Source organism: Corvus kubaryi, unplaced genomic scaffold (assembly GCF_017639235.1).
Source record: "Corvus kubaryi isolate FWS band 111438036 unplaced genomic scaffold, C.kubaryi_AGA036_p1.0 37256, whole genome shotgun sequence".
Lineage (NCBI taxonomy): Eukaryota > Metazoa > Chordata > Aves > Passeriformes > Corvidae > Corvus > Corvus kubaryi.
The window spans coordinates 7,221,035-7,240,964 of record NW_024581076.1 but is presented as its reverse complement, the minus strand read 5'-3'; the positions used below and the strand labels follow the sequence as shown (position 1 = coordinate 7,240,964).

Here is a 19,930-nt window from a genome sequence, read left to right as displayed (position 1 = left end):
CTAGTCTGACTCTATGGGTGGCAGAAGAGGACAGACAATGTTGAGTATTTTTTTATAACAATATTAAACTTCTCAGAAGTCTAGTCTAGGAGAATTGCAGCACTGTTTTATGTGGCAAATGCATACCATAGAGACACTGCCTTGGTCCTCGACAAGGCATTAATAGATCCCAAGAAGTTAACAGTTAAAATTTTGAGTTTGTGCAGTGCACTTAGATCTTTGCACTGTTGGCTAATTATGTTTTTGCGTCTGGAAGAGTTCCTGCCTATTCCAACCTGGGTATGTACAAACAGCATATTGTGGCTCCAAACTTCTATAACTAAAGTGTGTCCCCAGGGGATTTTGTTGGTAATCTAGTTTGTGAGATTAGTGCGATGTGTCAGTCTGTTCCAAGCCACTCTTGTTGGGATTTTTGTTAAGACTGAGGAATCAAGAAAAGTAATGTTTTGGTCTTTCAATCAGTAGCACATCCATATATGGCTGTAAGTGTTCTTATAGTCTCAGGTGGCTGTTTCCTTGATGATTTTGTTTACAGTTGGTACAAAAGTGGTCATATACTGAAATTAAAATCTTGATGTATTGTCTACCAAGTAATGCCATTTTAGAACAAAGTGTGTCACTTTTAGCATATGGAAGTTTTCTTATTATGTAACATTGTTTTATAGGCCAAAGCCATGAACTTGTATGAGGCCTGCCTAACTCTGCTCCAGGTGTATTCCAAGAATAATCTAGGTCGACAACGGATAGATGTTACAGCAGAAGAAGACCAGTACCAGGATCTCCTTCTTATTATGGAGCTTCTCACTAATCTTCTATCAAAAGAATTCATAGATTTCAGTGATACAGGTATTAAGGAATTGGTGATTGATGAACCACAAGTTGTTTTCTAAACTGTAAGAACCATTTTGGGGCTTGTGTTCAGTCCATATAAAGGAAAAGCTGAAGTTTAGGCTTGACTAGATCTGGATATGAAAATTGCTATTTAAAGTAGCAATGGAAGGACTTTTCACAATATTCTAACATCTGAAATTATTACTGCTGTTATAAAATAAATTGGGGTTGTATAAAACAGCTTGAAATCTGAATGTTGCGAGTCTGAACATGTTGTACCAGCAGTTTTATAACAAAAAGCAGGTAGAGAAGTTGGAGTAGTAAAGTAGTGCTAGAAAGCAGATGGATCGTCTTCTTAGTACGGGATTGAACTTTTGTGAAATGTTGAGCTCATTAAAATTCCACCATGTGAGGGTTTTCTGTATTCCTCTTTCACAGAACATGCTTTATGATTTCTGGGTGTAGTTAAGGGTTCCTTCTTGTATCCCAGCCTGTTACTTTCTTACATGTATTTGCCACGTAAAATTGCAGTTGTATGTTCTGGCAGTTAGCTGTGGTGCATTGCTTTTGAATAAGCCAAACATTTGCATGGTTCATATCTCACAATGTTCTATATACTTTGCACAGATAACAACCCAGGCAGATTCAGTTTGATACCAAGCATATTTTGATATTAATTGCTTTTCTGAGGTACATCTTGAAAGAGAGAGCCTTGTACTCCAAAATGCAGTACATCATTTTATTTTTTCATCATGCATGCACAGCACAAGTACAGAACCAGATTTAGACTTTGTCCTTTGAATGGACAACCCAGTGTTATGTAAAGTATTTGCTTTGAGATCTGGATGTTAGTTGTGTGGAAAACACTAAAATACTTACCATGAAATGAAGTAATGTGAATAAAACCTAGATGCAATGCCCAGAGATCAAATGTATTGCAAGTTTTCTACGTACTGCTGCTGACTCAATGCAGGAATTATAAAAGTAAGGTCACTGCCAGTTAATGGGAAACATAGGCCTTAACCTGTAACTGGAGAAAACTTGGCAGCATCCATACTGCAGAATTTTCTATATTAACTCTCCCATTTTTTTTCTCTTTCTCTTTATAAAAGATATTAAAGCATATGTAAATATATAATATATATAAAAAGTATAAAAATGCAGTAGTATTTTAATCACTATGTGTTTATGTGTGCAGGCATGAAGCAGCTATCACTAGAAACAAATGCAATGTTCTGTAATGGAAGGGAGCCCTCAGTATCTGAAGTGTTCTGGTTTAGCATGCCATCTGGTACAAGTGATTATGAAATGCTTAGTCCTAATGAATGTAAATATAGAGTGAAGTGACCGCCTCCACTCACTACATTTCTATTTTAATACAGTGCCTCATGGTTTTTTTGGAGAGAGGGGACTAGTCCTATTTTTAAAAATGTCTGTATTATAAAGAAATGGGACTGTTACTTCAATATGTTTAATCTTCCTTTTATACAAAATATTTTTTGTCTTTCCTGCAGATGAAGTATTTAGAGGACATGAGCCTGGGCAAGTTACAAATAGATCTGTATCAGCAGCAGATGTGGTCTTATATGGGGTTAATTTAGTTCTGCCTCTAATGTCACAAGATCTGCTGAAGGTAAGTATATTTTTACACAGAGCTGCTAGAATGTGAAAGCTTTATAGTAATGAATTCCCAGAATTTGTTCCTATATGCATTCGACCTCTATAACTTGAATTTTCTAGACTTCCTAAATGTAAACAACTGTTCCATAGTTCTAGATACTCTTTGAAAATAAATACTGTAAGCTGAGAAAATGTATATCTGAAGATCCTAAACAAAACTGTTCTTCTAAAAGCAAGCCTGTTGCAGATCAACAGCCAAACCTGAAATGTGGCTTATGGAGTCCTTTTTCTCATTGTGTCAGAAATGTGACAAGAAGTATAAACTGTGATATTAGTTAAAAGTAACTATTTATTTTCACAATACAGATGGCTTTCAATTGTAGGCATCAGCAGCTTGTCAGTAGAATAGTAAAATATGAAACAATGGGGCAGCAGCATTTCATTGGGTTGCACTGTGTTCATGTTTTCCTTTGAACCCGGGGAACACTTCTGAAGGGTGTCTGAGCTGTCCCCTCTTCACATGGCTTCTCATCTGGTAGCACTTGCTGAGTGCAAGGGCTGTGTCCATTTTAGATCAAACTGAAAATGTACCATGGGAGCCCCTCAATTGTGCTCCAAAGGATTGCAAGGCTTTTACCCCACAGGACTAGATTTATCCACATCTGAAGTAAAATTCCTTTAATTTGTGTAGAGCAGATACCAGACTGCCACCATCAACTGTTTATCTTTAGTAATCATCTTTTATTGTACCACAGTGTTTGTATTTATATAAAGTTGTAGCCATTCTAATTTTTCTTTAGTGCAAAGCATCAGTCCTGTCTCTTTCTACCGTTGAAAATTATGCCAGAAAAGTTGAATCTAAAAATATCATGTTTTTCTTTTGACAGTTTCCATCCCTGTGTAATCAATATTACAAATTAATCACTTTCATATGTGAGATATTCCCTGAGAAAATTCCACAACTTCCAGAGGACCTCTTTAAGAGCCTAATGTACTCACTGGAGTTAGGGATGTCATCGTATCCTTTATAGAGCTTGGGAATGTTTAAAAAAAAAAAACTAAGTTGCTTTTATAAGGACCTGTTAAAAATAACAATTTTTTATCTTTGTTTTTTTTTCTTTCCTCTTTCTATGAATATCTGCATCTATAATTATATATCAGTAATTGACTCTTGCTCTGCTCTCTGGGGATTGAGAGTTTCGCTGTAGTGTCCATTGAGATTCCAACATTTGCTGAATTGCCTCTAACTTGTGGTGCTTGGGCGCAGCCTTTAAGTAGCTTAGCATGTAAGTTTTTTCTGGCAGCCATTCCTGCCTCCTCCATTACTTCATTTCAGAGTGTGTAACTTCATAAGCCTTCAGCTGGTATCCCAAAGCCATTCCTGAATTAGTCTCTCAGCTGGTAATACAAAACATTGCTGCTGTTCTACTGGGCTGGCTCCAGAGCATTTCCTGTCAGGGTGCCAATGGGCTCTCCCTCTCATAATGGGAGTACCATTTTTACTAATCTGTGGCACGTGTCAGAAACAGATGAGCTTGACCATAAGGGACTCTTTCTGAAAATGTTATGTCAGAGAGGGTTATGTTACCTTAAGGCATGTAGCTAATAAAAGAAGGTAATGAAGTTGGAACCTTTTTTCCCCCCTTTTTTCTAGTGTTTTTTTAATTAGCAACTTTGTAGTGAAAAGAAACCTTGAAACATACAAGAATTTCAGATATTTTCTAGTGTCACAGCTGGGTGGTTTGACCACAATTTAATTAAACTCTGACTTCAATTCTTTAACACCAATTATCAGAATGAGCTCAGAGGTTTGCCAGCTCTGTCTGGAGGCTGTAACACCATTAGCAGAACAGTGTGCAAAAGCACAAGAAACAGATTCAACCCTTTTTCTAGCAACGAGGCACTTTCTTAAGGTAAGGCATCTACGTTTTGTGTTACTTTGTTTTTTTGCATAAAGGTAGCATCCAGAGGCCAAACAGTGATCATATCCAGATTAATCAGGATCACACATATAGTAGGAAACAGCCTGTCACCTAAAAAAAAAAAAAAAAAAAGTGGCAGCTTAAGAAGAAAAAGGGCATGAAGAACTGAAGATATCGGACTAGAGTACAAAAGAGGATGGAGATGTAGAGGGAACCACTCCATTATTGCCAATAAACAAAAGCCCTGAGTCTCTCAGAATGCAATTTATATATCCATGCTCTGCACTTGAGCTTTGAACTGATTGACACTTCTAGCAGTTACTGTGGAAGCTGTGAACAGAAAGCTTCCAGGATTCTGTGAACTGGAGGCTGGGTAGAGTGCTAAAAGGAAAGGCATGAAAAAGATCATAGCTGGGAACTAGAAAGGAAATGCTGTCATTTATTCAATGTATCTAATGAACTACGTGTTTTCTTAATTCAATATCGCATTCGGTACTTTCCTTTTAGGACTATCCACTTTAATAAATTTTGAAGTGACCTGGTAGCAACCAGGTTCCTACTAACTGGCAACAAAGTAATTGCAGAATTTGTGTACTTATCTTCTGATTTTGTGTAGACTTCAGTTTTACCTAAGACAACTTTTCTTACCAAACTGACATGGGGACTTCTGAGGATTGCTCATTAAAAGCTTCCATCAGACAAGCTGAGAGAATGAGAAACTTAAATAATTTTGTCTTTATGTGTCTTCTAAGTTAACATAGTTTTGTTCCTTAATCCTAAATTTTCACTTAATATTATAATATTACTCTTTACTAATCTGTTCCCGGGTTGACTTTCTGTGAGCTATAGGAGTCTCCAAAACTTGAGGAAAAGTTCCATATTTTATTCTGAAAGAGCAAAGGCTTTTTTCATTATTTCTCTGACATATCTGCAGCTTTTGGAGAAAAATATAAGTGATGTCATGTTTCTCTGAAGAACAGTTGATAAAAATCAACAAGAGGTTCCAGTGCTCTGAGATGTGAATTTATGCTGTTAAGCCAAGACTCAACTTCTAAAAGAACTTGGCCTCTACATTACTGGTACCTAAATTCAAAAATAAAAAAAGGGGGCAACAAAGCAAACAGCAACCTTGGATGTTTGTAATACATGTTCATTGTTATTATCAGAAGTGAAGATGAGCTTCAGCAACAAATGCTGGTGAAGTAGAAAGTTAAGTTTACACTTACACAACTACTTCTGTTTTGCAATTTCAGATGGTTTTTGATATGCTGGTACTTCAGAAGCACAATACAGAAATGACAACGGCAGCAGGTGAAGCATTCTACACGTTAGTGTGTTTGCATCAGGTATGGCATTCAGACACACCCTGAAAAGAAGTCATTTGTTAAAGGAGAGTGGTTATTTCTTGTGTCCCTGGTAATCATTTGGGATCATGGCATCATTTGGGTTGGAAGGAGGGACCCTCAGGAGGTCTGCCTGTTTCAGCTGCAGGTCTTTGCATTTGTCCTTTTTGAGTTTCATGACTTTCCTGTCAGCTCATTGCACCAGCCTGAGTAAGTGTCTCTAAATGTCAGTCCTGGCCTTGAATGCACTGGCTGCACTCCCCAGTTTGGTTTCATCCCCAGACTTGAGAAGAGCGTATTTTCCCTCCCCCTCCAGGTCATTGACTAAAATATTTAACAGGACAAGGTCCAGATGAGAGCTCTCAGTGCCACTTGGAACCAGCTTCCAGGTGGAATATGAGCCATTAACCTCAATCCTTTATAGGCTGATGGTACAGGTGTGTTTTTACACATGTGTTTTTACCCATTTAGACAATAAAATCCCAGCTTGGTTGCAAGGGTGCAGTACACAACTGCGAAAGACTCACCTTAGGCATCCACTGCACTCGTGTTAGCCATAGATGTAGTCATTTTGTCAAAGAAGGCAGGTTGGTAAAGCATGATTTCCCCTGGGTAAATCCACACTGTCTGTTCTCAGAATCACAGAATATGCTGAATTAGAAGGGACCCATGAGTATCATCAAGTCCAACTCCTGGCCCTGCACAGGACCATCCCCAAGAATCACACCATGTGCCTGAGAACATTGTCTGAACACTTCTTGAACTCTGTCAGGCTGGTGCTGTTACCACTTCCCTGGGGAGCCTGTTCCAGTGCCCAACCACCCTCTGGGTGAAGAACCTTTTCCTAATACCCAATGTAAACTTTCCCTGACAACTTCAGGCCATTCCCTTGGGTCCTGTGACTTTCACCTGCCCAGAAATAATTTCCAAGAGTACTTGCTTCATGATTTTCTTAGTCATTCAAAGATGATAGAGAGCAGCCAGTAATGAATGACATGAACCAGCTTTCTGAACCCTTGGATAGATTCTGTCAGATCTCATGAGCTTGCATGCATCAAGATTTCTCAAGAGATACATGGGTTGATCCTCTTCACTATGCATAATTCCTCTCTTTCTTGAACCCTGTCTCTAGTCACAAAGGTCTGGAAAAACCTGTCAGTAAAGACCAAGGCAAAAGAAAGCATTGATTATTTCAGTCTTACCTCTCGTCTATGATCATTAAATCTTCTATTCCATTCAGCAGTAGAACCCATATTTTCCCTGTTCCTTCTTTTAAAGTACTGGTAAAAGCTGCTTTTTTTGTCTTTGATGTCCTTTGCTAAATTCAACTTCAGCTGAAGTTCATTTTTCTGTCATTGTTTTTGTCCAGACAATGTTTCTTCTTTCCTCCTTTCTAGCTGTTCCTGCTTCTATTTCCTGCATGTGCTGCCCTTGGGCTGGAGTTTAGTCATTAAGTCCCTGCTTAGCTGAATCTGTGTCCTTATTGTTTTCTTCAGTATCTGGACGGACCATTCTTGTGCTTGGACGAGGTTGTCCTTAAAGGCCTGTCAGCTTTCTTGAGCTCTTTTTGTCTTCAGAGCTCACTCCCACAGGATCCCACCCACCTGTCTTGAATAAGGTGACATCTGCTCTCATGATGTCCAGGTTCTTACTTGCCTGTCCTCTTTCCTTGCTTTCCTGAGAATCCTTAACTCCACTATTTAATGATAGCTGAAAGGTTGGCATTAATTACCACATCCCTGACCAGCTCTTACTAGCTGTGAATAGCAGATGCAAAGTCACACCCCTGGGTAGCCCATCTGGTATTTGAGCAAATGTCAGGGAGATAATCTCTTGTAAGTCTGATCTGGAAACTTCCTCAGGTTGCTTAGAGATGACTCAGTCCACTAAAAGCCCTGTTCTGGGGATTTGTAACAAGATCCCACCCCAAAAGATGATGTCATTTTTACTGCTTCTCCTCTGATCACGATCCATAAGCACTCAACTAGATTGCTGCCCAGTCTGTAGAAAACCATCTTTAATTTGAGCTGACTTTTCAAGAAATGTCAATCTTCTGTCATCTTCTTCCTTAAAGAGCTCTAACAAGCTTCCGTCTGTCCCTTGAAACACTCCAGTCATGCCACCTGTCCCACCACATATCAATGCCTGCAGTAAGGTTGCAGCTCTGAACCTGCCCATGGAGCTCTTAGCTCTTTCTGTTTCCAGAGCTGAACACACTTTTATACAGGCATTTCAGGTTGGCCTCCTTTCAGCCTGTTTCACCCTTCCTGGTGAGCACTTTTAAACCCATCACACTTCTTTGTGTTCTTAATACTTTTGGTCTCTCTCTTTACTTATCTACAAGTTGTTACCACCATCCCTCAACATGCCCTTTAAAGCCCTTCTTGCTGGCTTGGCAAGCCTTGGGCAAAGACGATGCTAAGCCACTTTGTCCCATGGATCCTCTCTCTTGTTAGCAGCCCTTATCCCTCAAAGAGGGACTCGTGAACATGTAAGAGAAAAGGACCCTGTGATATTTGGTGGCAAATTCTTCTTGTGTCTACCCTTACCCAGCCCCTCATGGGTAAAGTGGAGGGAACTGCCATTCTAACTCCTGTGTCCTTCATTTGTACTCCCAGAGCTCGGTCCCTTTGGACTTGCTTCAGGTGTGTGTTCCTTGGCAGTGTCCTTCTAGTCATCTTTGACATGTTTCTTTGTCTTTTGTTTCTGTCCAAGTAAGCATGAGAGTAAGTAGGAAGCTCTTAGAAAGGAATCTAAGCTCTGTCGCAGGGAAGGGACCCTAGAAAGTGGAGAACTTGTGGGAGGAGATGATTGGTGTGGAACATGGGGCAGGCATTAAGAATAAGCCTATGCTAAGAAAGAGCCAGAAGGCCCCTTTGCCTTAAAATGGTTATCTTACTCTGCACTGCAAAGCACTGTACCTTGCTTTGAAGACTTCTTTAGCCTTATTAAAATACCCAGCCTGGATGAAGGATTTTTTCTGGTTTAGAGGTAGGTGAAAGGCTGTGAAGACAGGTGAGGAGGTACTGATGGTTTTCTGTCACAGCCTTTATTCTGGCTCTTGTCATGATGAGAGAAGTTGTATATATTGTATCTTTTTTTTTTTTTTTATGTTTAACAGGCTGAATATTCAGAGTTAGTTGAAACATTGCTATCAACTCAACAAGATCCAGTAATTTACCAGCGGTTAGCAGATGCCTTCAACAAGCTTACTGCAAGCAGCACTCCTCCTACACTGGACCGTAAGCAGAAGATGGCCTTCTTAAAGAGTTTAGAAGAATTTATGGCAAATGTTGGTGGACTTCTCTGTGTAAAATAAACAACAGAACTCTATGCCTAATTTAGACCCTTTCTGCAAAATGCACTGAGAAATGCTGAATGCTGACTAAATCTTGTACCTGTCTCTGGGTTCTTTGCAGCCATCTCAGATTCTAGAGAGCCTGGAAGTTTGAACGCAACACCATGGAATAGGAGAGGTCAACTTTGAATCAGCTTTTGCTATTATGTATTAGCTGCAATCTGTCATACTTGGGTGTGGAAGAAAATGAACAGAAAATCTGAATTGAATTTTTTTCCATTTATGTGCAGATATGGGCACAATAAAATAAATGCAGTGCCTTTCCCCCTGCACTGGTTTAAAATATGAGTGGTCGTATAAACACACAGATTTCTTTTCTACCCAAAATCATGTTAGAGTGTGATGCAGATACATATAAAGCTCTAAACAGTTTAGCTGATTTTAAGCTTTATTTTTCCTCTCTTAAAGTTTGAGTTTGTGTTCCAATGGGGAAGAAAAACCAAATGGTATTTTAACTTGTGTTTAGTTCTGTTCTTCTACGTCAATCTGACATTGCAGGTTGAATGCAATGCAGGTTTTTACATTATGTTCTGCTGCCTAAAGTTCAGAGAGAAAAAAAGGTGTATATTTTTGTTCCCCTAAAATGAACTTTAGGAACTGTAGCCATTTCATTGCCTTAATTTAAAAGAAAAAAAAAAAGCTCATATACTTTAGGTAAGAAATTTAAGGCAAGATTTAAGGCAAGATATTACTCTTCAGAGTTGGTTTAGGATGTTGGCACTGAGCTGCTGTGTACCTTTTGCAGCCCTTCATGTTGACGTGTTGTTTTGGAATGAGTGTCTAATGCAAGGTTCATGTGTAGTTTTACTTTCAGTATCTGTTTTGATTCTCACCTGGGTTGCACGCAACTGCAATGTATTTCTACACTGAACTGTTTGCTTAAGCAATAACAACCCAAAAGGTGTGAATTACTGGCAAACTTTACAAAGTTGGGGCATTAGCTAAAACAATTATGCTAGCACAGGGGCATCAAACCCTTTTACTCAAGCATGTCTGACTCCAGTGGGGAAGGGTAATTGGGAAGTCTAGTGCTGTAGGAGATTTTTGTTTTTGCTGAATCTAGCCCCACTTCTGCAGAGGTCTCCCAGCTGCTCTGCTCTTGCTTGGTTTTTTTATATCAGCACTTAAGCTTTTATCATAGCAGAATATAGTGCCCTGAGTATAAAGAACCAACAAGGGAGAGCAGCACATGACTATGAAAGCAAGGCCTGCTTTGTCTCCTGTCATGAGCCAGAGGAAACTGAAGCAAACACAAATGCTGCATGTCTAGTAAAATTATTTCTGTGGAAATACACAGAGGCAGAAGTGGGCCCTTCCATTTAAGATCTCTGCTAGATTATGCTGTTGAAAATTCCCCATGTGTTTTTAAAATTTATATAAAAAGTCTGGTATACACCTTTATATGGCTATGTAGAGCTTCGTGTTTGCAATTCTGTGCCATTTTTCAGCTATTCATCTCAAAATTACTCACAATAGCCAGAATCTCACAACAGATGCAAATCTCTAATACTGTGCTATGTGATCTAAGGCTCTTCTTTTTTTTTTTTTTTTTAAAGTTAAATCTGTAAGTGTCTCAAGCATGGATCCACAAGGCCAAAAATGCCATCTCTTTATTATACTTTTCTCTTTTAATTGATGTGAAAACTGGGCAAGGGCAGATTTACACATTACAAAGTGACCACAAAACTTCTTAGATAATAGCGTACCTTCCCAGATAGTATTTTATTTCTAAGATTTTGCGTAGTATTTTAGAACAGGGGTATTGCTCTCAATTTTTTCTTGAAGCTCTAATGCTTTTCTCTAAAGGATTTCTTGACTGTGCACTTGCACAAAATACAATGATCCTGGCAGATCATTCTGTTTCAAACTGTAGTGATGGCTGAATTTTTATTTTTAAATTGGGGTTTGCTGTTTTTGAAACTGCTTCTGGAGTTTTTCTGAGTTTGTACATTGGATGGGACAGAAGTTCTGAAACCTCATTTTTTTCAGATGAAGGGCACTGAAGCCTGGAAACATCGGCAGCAGTAGGAGCTGCTGGTGTGTTATGAAGTGCTTGATGTCAGATATCCAGACTGAAGTCTTCAAAGAGATCATAGCGAATATTCCATGGTTTGGGTCTGACTAACTGATACACTCAGTCATCCTTTTTAACTAGCTCTGTCACTATTGTTTAATTAATCTTAAAGCTGGCTCACTATTTAAAAATATTTATTAACTTTAAAGTTTTGAAATCCCCTTGCATATTGTGATGAATGGGAGCACAAATTGAGTTTGTATTCTGGGCAAAGTAATGTGCATGCCCATTATTTTTCTTGTCAGGCCCACTGTGTTGTAACAATAAGAGACACACAGCATCTTTTGAGTATCAAGACATCAGCTAAAGTATGAACACTTACTTTCAAAGACTAGTTTTAAAGGTGGTTTAAAAATTTCCTTTGACCTTCATTTAAAAATAATATTATGTGTTAAAGGAAAACTGTCCTAGTAAGGGTTTGGAGTTTTTTGTAATTTTCCTGCTTGATGTTACACTTTCCTGTTTTTTAATTTTTCTTTCATTCTCATATATTCAACAGGGATCTTTCCATGCCTTTTTATGTTTCTTTTAGAGCAATGCTAAGATGTCTGTGCTTAGTGACATCCATGAAATGGTTGCAAAGGCTTCTGGGAATAAGGCCTGTTCATTCATACTCCTGCTGGCTTGGTGACTGCTTCTACCTGAGCTATTTGGCTTCTGTATCCCTACCAAAAAAAAAAAAAAAAAAAAAAAAGAAAAGAATCTTCTGTGAACTTCTACACATCCAGTTGCTGTAAATCTGGATGTGAAAGCACACTGAGGTCCACAGGAAAGACTCATAGACTGTTTGTAGTGAACACTGAGAGCTGACTCCACATAAGTGTTCTGAAAGTTTTATAGCATCATTGCATTGACTTTCCATTCACTGTGCAAAGTGAATAATGGTTCTAAAAATGCACCTGTTTTTTGAAGGAAGAAAAAAGACAATTCAAACCGAATTATAAATGCTGCGTGATATAATTGTAACAAATATATTTGTCTAGACTCTTCTTGCTAAAACAGATTATTAGACCAGTGTTTTCAGTCTGAGACTAGAAATTAAGTAGCTTCTTTCCCATTTTGCCAGCTCCTTCCCCATTATAATAGTTAGTTCTAATGCTGGCATAATAATTTACTGTTGTTCAACCTATAGTTTTCAACACTGACAAGCATGACCATTGAGTTCAATCATAAAATTCAAGACCTTGTTGAAAGCACAGATACATAGGGACAGGGAGAAGTGGACTGGATGCATGAAACTTCCACTTTCATGTGCATTTATGCCTTAATTCGCTTCACTGAATTACTGCCAGAATCTGCTACTTTTTGCCCAGAGGTTTGTGTTTCACTGTTTAGTGATAAAAGGGCTCACCTTTTTTCTCAGGAATGAGAAACTTGTTTTCTCAGCATGTCCAAATCCTACTAGTTAAAAGAGAGGGGTTTGAATTGGAGTCATCGCTTTCATAGTGAGTAGAACTCACTAAAGCCCCAGTGTTTGTCTGGGCAAATCCCTTTATGTCTAAGCCATGTAGTTCTAGAAAATAAGCTTGCTCAGAGCAGTCAGTTGTCCATTTAAAATCTAGTTCTTTAAAAGGGAAAGTGAATTCTAATTTGTGATCTGTAAAACTATTAAAAAATACAAATTTGCAGCATTTTGCTTGTAAAACACTTCAAGTAATTTCAGGTTTGGTTAAGTAATTACATAAGAAGGGGTGTTTTTTTTATGGAAGTAGCTTGATGAATATAAGCGCAGGAGTAGGAGCCAGGCTCCTCTAATTTTGTAATGTTTTTCCACTGGATCCTCAGTGGCCATTGGCAAGTCACTAGAACTGTATTGTTGTTAAAGTAGCATTAACACCTACCTACCTCACAGGGATGTTGTGAGGATTAGCTTATGCCTGTAAAATGCATTGAGGATCTGAGATGCTATGTAAATATTATATACTTTAATTTTAGTTTTGTGAGGTGTAAGATTTACTGTAATGAAAACAGAAGATTTTCGTAATTGTAAAGCCCAGTAGAGGCAGCAGTGGTGCAGTATTCCCAGGACTGATCTACTGCAGTACAGTCATGCTTGCTGTAAATTGTAATTATTTTAATTACAGCCAATTGGAATGGCGGCTTCTTCTTAAATAAGGTGAGATTCCCCACCAGTGTGCCTCAGTTCTGATCTACAGAGGGAGAGGACAGTTGTTGGTTATTCAGGCTTCGGTGCCTCTGCTTGTGACAAGTGCTGCTTGTGGTGGTAGGGTTTTTGTTTGGTTTACTTTTGGTTTTTTTACATTTTTCTGCAAAGAACAAACACCACTCATTTCTCCCATGTCTGTTCCAGTCACTCAGTATAACCAAAGTCTAATGATTACAATTAAAATTTTAAAAGCCAGCCCTGCTCCCCCACCCCCTGTAAATTTGCATTTGAGTAGATTGTGCTCTGTTTTCAGTAAATTAGATTAATGTTTTCTAGCACTGATCATGAAGCAAATCATGAAGTATGTTTTGCTCTAGAGCCTCAAGCTCTCAGCTATCTTATAAAACTCTTTTTTCAGTGTGAGATTTCTTGGGGCCTTAGAAACTGAGAAGTAAGATACCCCTTTTAATTCATTAAAGAGAAGGCTTTCCCTTCTCTTTAATGAATTAAAAATGATTCTGCTTTTTCATTTCTTCCCATTCCCTATTCTGCTTTTCCTGTCCTTTTAAGCCACTCTTAAGCTGATTTGGAAGGCCCTTCCAACCTCAAGAGAAAGATACTATCCATGTAATTTTCCAGTCTGTTACAGCTTGATACTTGAAATTGATGAAAACCTCTCTAATAGCATTCCCCACACATTTGAATCTCCCATTGAACCATTCTGGAGTTTTTAATTAGAAAAAAAAAGACCTATATTATTTGTTCTCTTTGTGCAAAATAAGGAACCTCCATGCAGTGAACATGCAGTTTTAAGGCAATAAATGCTAGTACTGCTGTTGGTCAGGTGTGTAAATATTTTAAATGTGTCATTCAGTACTGTGTTGAGTTTATATATTAAAAACACAGGGAGTGAAGTGCTAGTTGATTTCAAGTATTGTTTTACCTGTACAGTTGAAGATATGAAGTTGCATAGAAGTATTTCACAGTTTATTGCAATAAGACTTGGGAAATGGTTGTGTAATCAAGCCTTATCACGACTGAATTTTCAATTTTGGAACGATCACTTTGTGTATTTTTAAGATCCATAAGCAGGAAGAGGATAAAATTGTTTTCCACTAAAGACTTTTATTATTTTGTTTTGGGCCCTGTGTGATTTGTGTGTATTCTTGTTTAATATTTTTCTAAAATCTCACCTGTGTTGAATCCCTGAAAAAGCATTTGTTATACTTCCTTACAGTGGAAACATAAATAGGAACATTATGAAAGCTTAGGCTACACCTTTTGCTCTTTGGCTACAGTGAATGCACAGTAATTAGATTAAAAGTTGGTGGAGTAACTTTAGTTTACATCAGCACTTAAGGAATGAGTTTGTCCATCAACAGAAAAAAGTGTGATTAGGGGTGCCACAGGAGTATCTCACACTGGACTGCAATTACCAGAAGCGGCTGTGAATATACAATCAAATTAATCTTTTCCCCCATCTTCCAAAAGAAGTTTTAACAGTGACTTTTCAGGTCACTATTATCAGTGGTATTTGTCTACTCAAAAGTAATACTGATTTCTGGGTCTTTAATTTGTGTGAGAGTGTGTGTGTGTGTATTTAATCTAAACAGTTTTTATGATGATATCTGGCACAGAAATGTTCTCCAAACTCATAATCTGTTCCCATGTTAGGAACATCTAACAGTATGTTACTTCATGGATATCAGAGAAGTTCAGTTACAGGCAGCAGTTCCTAATGTGCTATAATACAATTATATTTAGATAAACTACAGCTATTTTCTTTTGTTCCTCTCTTACTTCCATGCACTCACATCATTTAGAAAAGAAAAAAAAGCTTCACAAATCCTGAAAGTAAAACTACGCAACAACTGTGGTGGTGACAGCTTGCTATATATCTTGGCTGTATGTATCACTAGAATTTTACTGGTTTCAAAAGCAAGATTATGCAGTTATATATTTCTATTGGCATGGTCTAGTTCAGTGAATATTTTGGGGAAGGACAGAAACATTTAAAGTCATTTTGAGGAAATTCCTGAAAGCAATTGGTAAGACTAACAGCAGCGTATCCAAGAGCCTTTCATGTAGAAAGTGGAACTGTTCTGCTTTACCTTAAATACAAGTTCTGGAATAAACTTGAATGATTTGGGTACAAAGCCTTTATTCACAGTTGTTTGTCTAAGTATACACAAACCCCATCAATTTTGCCTTTATGAAACTTATATTGGCTTCAGTTGTGCATGGGGGAGTTGGTGGTGGACTTTTTCCTTCAGTGATTTGCCATGTCTTACAAACAGAAAAGTAGGAAAGCACAACCCTCCAAGTGCAATTTGTCTGGTCGGCCAACCAAGGAGCAGGTTGTACATGACCTGGAAGAGGGAAGGAGGAGGAGGAGGAGAAGAAAGTGATAACTTTGCAATCTTATCTGGAGAAAGAAAAATAGATCAATCTACAAGATACAAGTGTTATCCCGTAACTTTTAACCCATGTCATCTTGAAAGGGATTAGTAAAAGTCTGCCATTTTATCAACACATTGGTTGGGGAAAAGAGAGTACTGTTTTGGAATTCTGTGAAATGAAATGTGATACTATCAGTGTGAGTTTTGTTGATTAAATAATAAATTCCTCTTTATTTTGGAAAACATTCCAGACAAATCTCTATATCCAAAGAGAACAAAGAAGCTACCCACTGTGACTGATACATAATTCACTACTAGTTTTTCTCCTGTCTATATTTGAATCTTGTGGAACAGCTGTTTTCACTTTAACATCTGTTAGATGGTATCGGATTTGATTTTCCTGACATGCCATGTTGCCTTTCCAAGTTAGAGTAAAGCAAAGCTATGGGTGTGATGTACTTCCCTTTTTCTTCCCCTCTGTGTCTGGCCTACTGTTACTGGTTGTAAAGACATGTATGTTTGATTTGCTTTAACTTATTGTTTTGGATGCTGCAGTTTAGGTTTGTGGCATATTCAAACTGCTTCCGGTCTTTGTGTTTGGTGTTCCCTGAATGAGTTATCAATAGACTCCAACACAAGTATTGATTTGAAAGCCTCATTGGTAACTTGGTTTAATAAGCTGTCAGGACATTTGCTTTAGTTTCGGAACGGCACCAATACTGCTAATGGTCATTTGTTTTTGAAATGATTGTTGTAACTCACAAAAAAAACCCCCAAAGCCAAAAGCCCACCACCACACTGTGGAATCTTTAGGATGATCACCGATGTCCTCACGTAAGATCAACACTGCTTTGGGGAAAGCTTATATTCTTCTGCCACTTTAAGGAAAGACTGTTCTTCTGAAGTACTTTTTGCCTGCTTTTAGGCTGTTATGCACTTTCATGATTTCTTAACAAACTACTGTTAAAATGTACTGTAACATGGATTTTGATAAGCGCACATGTATTTAAACAATTCACTCAGCCTCAGGAAAGCTGGAAAAATTGGATACCTGTTTTGTATCTTGGTTAAAATGTTTGTTACCTGCATCCCTTAAGATGGCCAGATAATGTCTAGATCCTGCGAGTGTAACTATTTAAAATACCAGTATAGTCTGTAAAAGGAGGACAGTGTAATTTTGCTTTAGGGACAGAGAAAAGGGTGTCCTTCTCTTATTTTTCTTAGAGGTATATATAGTCTGAATTGGAGTTTCAAAAGCAGAAAGCAGTAATAAACCCCATTTACTGTTCAGGAAAAGAAATGTTTTCTTTCGTAACACTATCTGATTTCTATTTTCTTCCTTCTCCTTAAAGAGCGTGTGTGAAAAAAGTGCAGAGGTATGTCTAGGAAAAACTGTAAAATCTGCTGCTGTATATGTTTGCTACTTGACTGCATTTTCTGTTCCACTTTAATTTTACTGGTTTTGCTAAATATATTTTATATATTTTCCTTCCTGCTTCTTGTGATGGCAGAGTGATTACATCTTTTGGGGGGAAAAGCAAAACAACCATGACAAGGCTTTGGGGCCAGAAAATGCCATGAAGGTTGGATGTTGCCCTGTATCTTGGGACATTTTTTGAGAGAACTGTGTAAGTTGGAAGCCATGGTAAAATCTATAGGGATGTGGAAATGTACAAAAGTATAGATACTGGTAATTCTGTTGAAGGGTTGGGGGTTTTCTTTCAAATACTTGTAAACTCTGTTTTAAATGTCAATACCACTAGGTGGTATTAAGTGACTAGTGGTCACTTATGAAGAGCATTTTTCTATCTGAAAGCTGTAGCCCTCTTTGTGAACCCTGAGTCACTTCCAAGGGATGCACAAAGCCTGGCAAAAGAGAAAGAAGTCGCAGGGATCATGTATCACTGTCATGTTTCTAAGATTTATATCTCCATAGAGAAAGAGTTGGGACTACGTGACCTGCTTGAAGATGAAAGCTTACTACTGTACTTGAATTCATGGAGTGACTGCAAGCTTTTAAGAGGCTGACTGCCAGTCTGTCTTCATGTTGTGCCACAAGGTCTTGGGAAGCTGTAGTGCACCTGCCCTGCTCCAACACACGTTTGATTCTCCATCTCTAGGGGGAACAGCTTGGGAGTGAAAGTGCTTTGATTACAAAGATGAGGTGTTGGAAGTTGTTCTCCAACTAGAATATTTCCACTTTGCTATTTTCCATCATCAGAAGTAGGATTATGTTGACATTAACTAGAAATAATCCTTGTATGGTTGTAAAGCATTGCATGCTTGGCTGCCTTCCAAAACAATGTGCAGTTGGTTTGCCAGCCCTAAACATGTTGAGGGGTTTTTCCGGGAAAAAGCTAATAGAAGTTTTTTAGACTTAATGGCAACAGGAAAGATTCTACAATTAGAATTTAATAATCTATTTTAATATTAATTAAAGCTGGTTATCCTTTTCATATGGCTATGGCTTGTGCTATGGTGAGAACAAAACTACAGAATTTCATCAGTAGAGAAAAAATACAATAGAGTAAAAATAAAAACTCAAACACCAAAACAGAAAAAGCCTTGTGAGTAAGACGTTGCTATTGCTTTCCAGGGTAGAACTGTATTTTTGAACACTGCTTTTGATCTAGCAAATGCATTAGTGAAGAGGCAGTGGTCTGTGTCATCAGGTTTGTCTCAAGGACACCAGTATCACTGCTGTGTGACATGGCTCTGTCAGTGACAGGACAGGGGAGATAGTTTAACTAGAAATACCTGTCTGCAAAAAATATGAGGGAACAATAAAACCCAATTGTTAATAAGAAATTTCTTTCAGGGTCCACTTTACAGGTGTTCCTGTGTTTGTGGTTCATTTGTCCTCACATCCCAAAGAAACTGCAGCAAGAGATAACCTGGGTTATTTCCTTCCTACAGGGTCACTTGAGCTCCTTTGGAGCTTTCCTTCTAGAATTGTCTTGTAACAGGATTCAAGCAAGGTTTTGAGCTGTCTGTTTGCTGCCAAGTAGTATCTGATATCATTACCTAAATAATGTCACCCTGCCCACCCCCCAAGCCACCACACAGCCTTGTGCCCTTATGTGATCTGTTTAACCGTTTTGGTGAGGAGGAATTGCTTGTCAAGGGGCAGACTGCTGCTCTGGGAAATCTGGACTGAGAGTAGGTGTCATCCCAGTCTCATTTCTACTTTCATTTTTCATGTAAAATGCCTTACAAACATGCATGAAATAGGAAAATTACTGAAGTGTCACTTCACTGTAATATCTAAACCACATTTCTTGCCGCACTCAGTAGTGCTATGCAGGCATCAAGACAACTGTGACTTTGCACAATGCAGGGAAAAGGGATTGGTTTGCTTGTTTTAAATTACAGCAGTGGTGGTAGCCTGAATAGATATGGATGCACTCCACGTGAGACAGTCTTCTGTGCTGGGATGAAGACTTGTTTTACCAAGAACTTTCAAAGATAGAGTGGCTAATGCACTGAATGCCAGATCCAGACTGCAAAAGAAGTCTTTTTAAAAGAAATGAAAATGCCCATAGTTCTCTACTGCCGTGGAAAGCCTTGTTTCCACATGAGAGAGAGTTTAAAATATGGAGATCTGAAGGAAAAATTGGCCTGAAGGGAGCCTATAAGAAAGATGGAGAGAAACTTTCTACAAGGGCATATTAGTGACAGGACAAGGGGGAATGGCTTCAAACTGAATGCAAGTAGGTTTAGATTAGATATTAGGAAGAAATTCTTTACTGTGACAGTGGTGAGGCTCTGGAACAGGTTGCTCAGAGAAGCTGTGGATGCCTGATCCCTGGAAGTGTTCAAAGACAGATTGGATGGGGCTTGCAGCAACCTGGGATAGCGAAAGGTGTTCCTGCCCATGGCAGTGGGGTGGTAACTAGATGATCTTTAAGGACCCTTCCAACCCAAACCATTCTATGAGTTTATGAAGTTAAACAAAGAAGATATTTTAAAACTTGCTATCTTTTGAAAGCATCTAAGAATCAGCTTGACTTCTGTTTGTACGCAAGAAAGGGAGCTTATTCGGGCTTGCTAATGTTTAACAGAAATGGAGAGCCTGGACAGGAGAGCCAGATGTAGAAAAACAGTTTGGGGCACTGGGCTGCAGTGCAAGGCAGAAGCTCGTGGCTGGTGAACACCTGACATCTAACTCGAGGGGCCCCTGTGCTCGCCAAGTCTGACAGGCCGGACGCCTGTGGCTGCCTCGCCGCCCAGCTCAGGCTCCGGTACCAGTGTGAGATATCCCAGCCCACACGGAACC

General features: G+C 38.6%; 1 protein-coding gene across 1 annotated transcript in view; it reads left to right on the top strand.

Moving 5' to 3' along the window:
* The window catches only part of XPO4 (exportin 4), an 82,060-nt gene extending 64,910 nt beyond the window's left edge, over positions 1 to 17,150 (top strand). Inside the window, exons 18-23 of the mRNA XM_042023927.1 lie at positions 666 to 846; positions 2,346 to 2,464; positions 3,339 to 3,469; positions 4,247 to 4,364; positions 5,627 to 5,719; positions 8,838 to 17,150. Coding sequence (XP_041879861.1) covers positions 666 to 846; positions 2,346 to 2,464; positions 3,339 to 3,469; positions 4,247 to 4,364; positions 5,627 to 5,719; positions 8,838 to 9,035 — 840 coding nt within the window. The 3' untranslated portion in view covers positions 9,036 to 17,150. The remainder of the gene's footprint in view (positions 1 to 665; positions 847 to 2,345; positions 2,465 to 3,338; positions 3,470 to 4,246; positions 4,365 to 5,626; positions 5,720 to 8,837) is intronic.
* Positions 17,151 to 19,930: the final 2,780 nt, after the last annotated feature.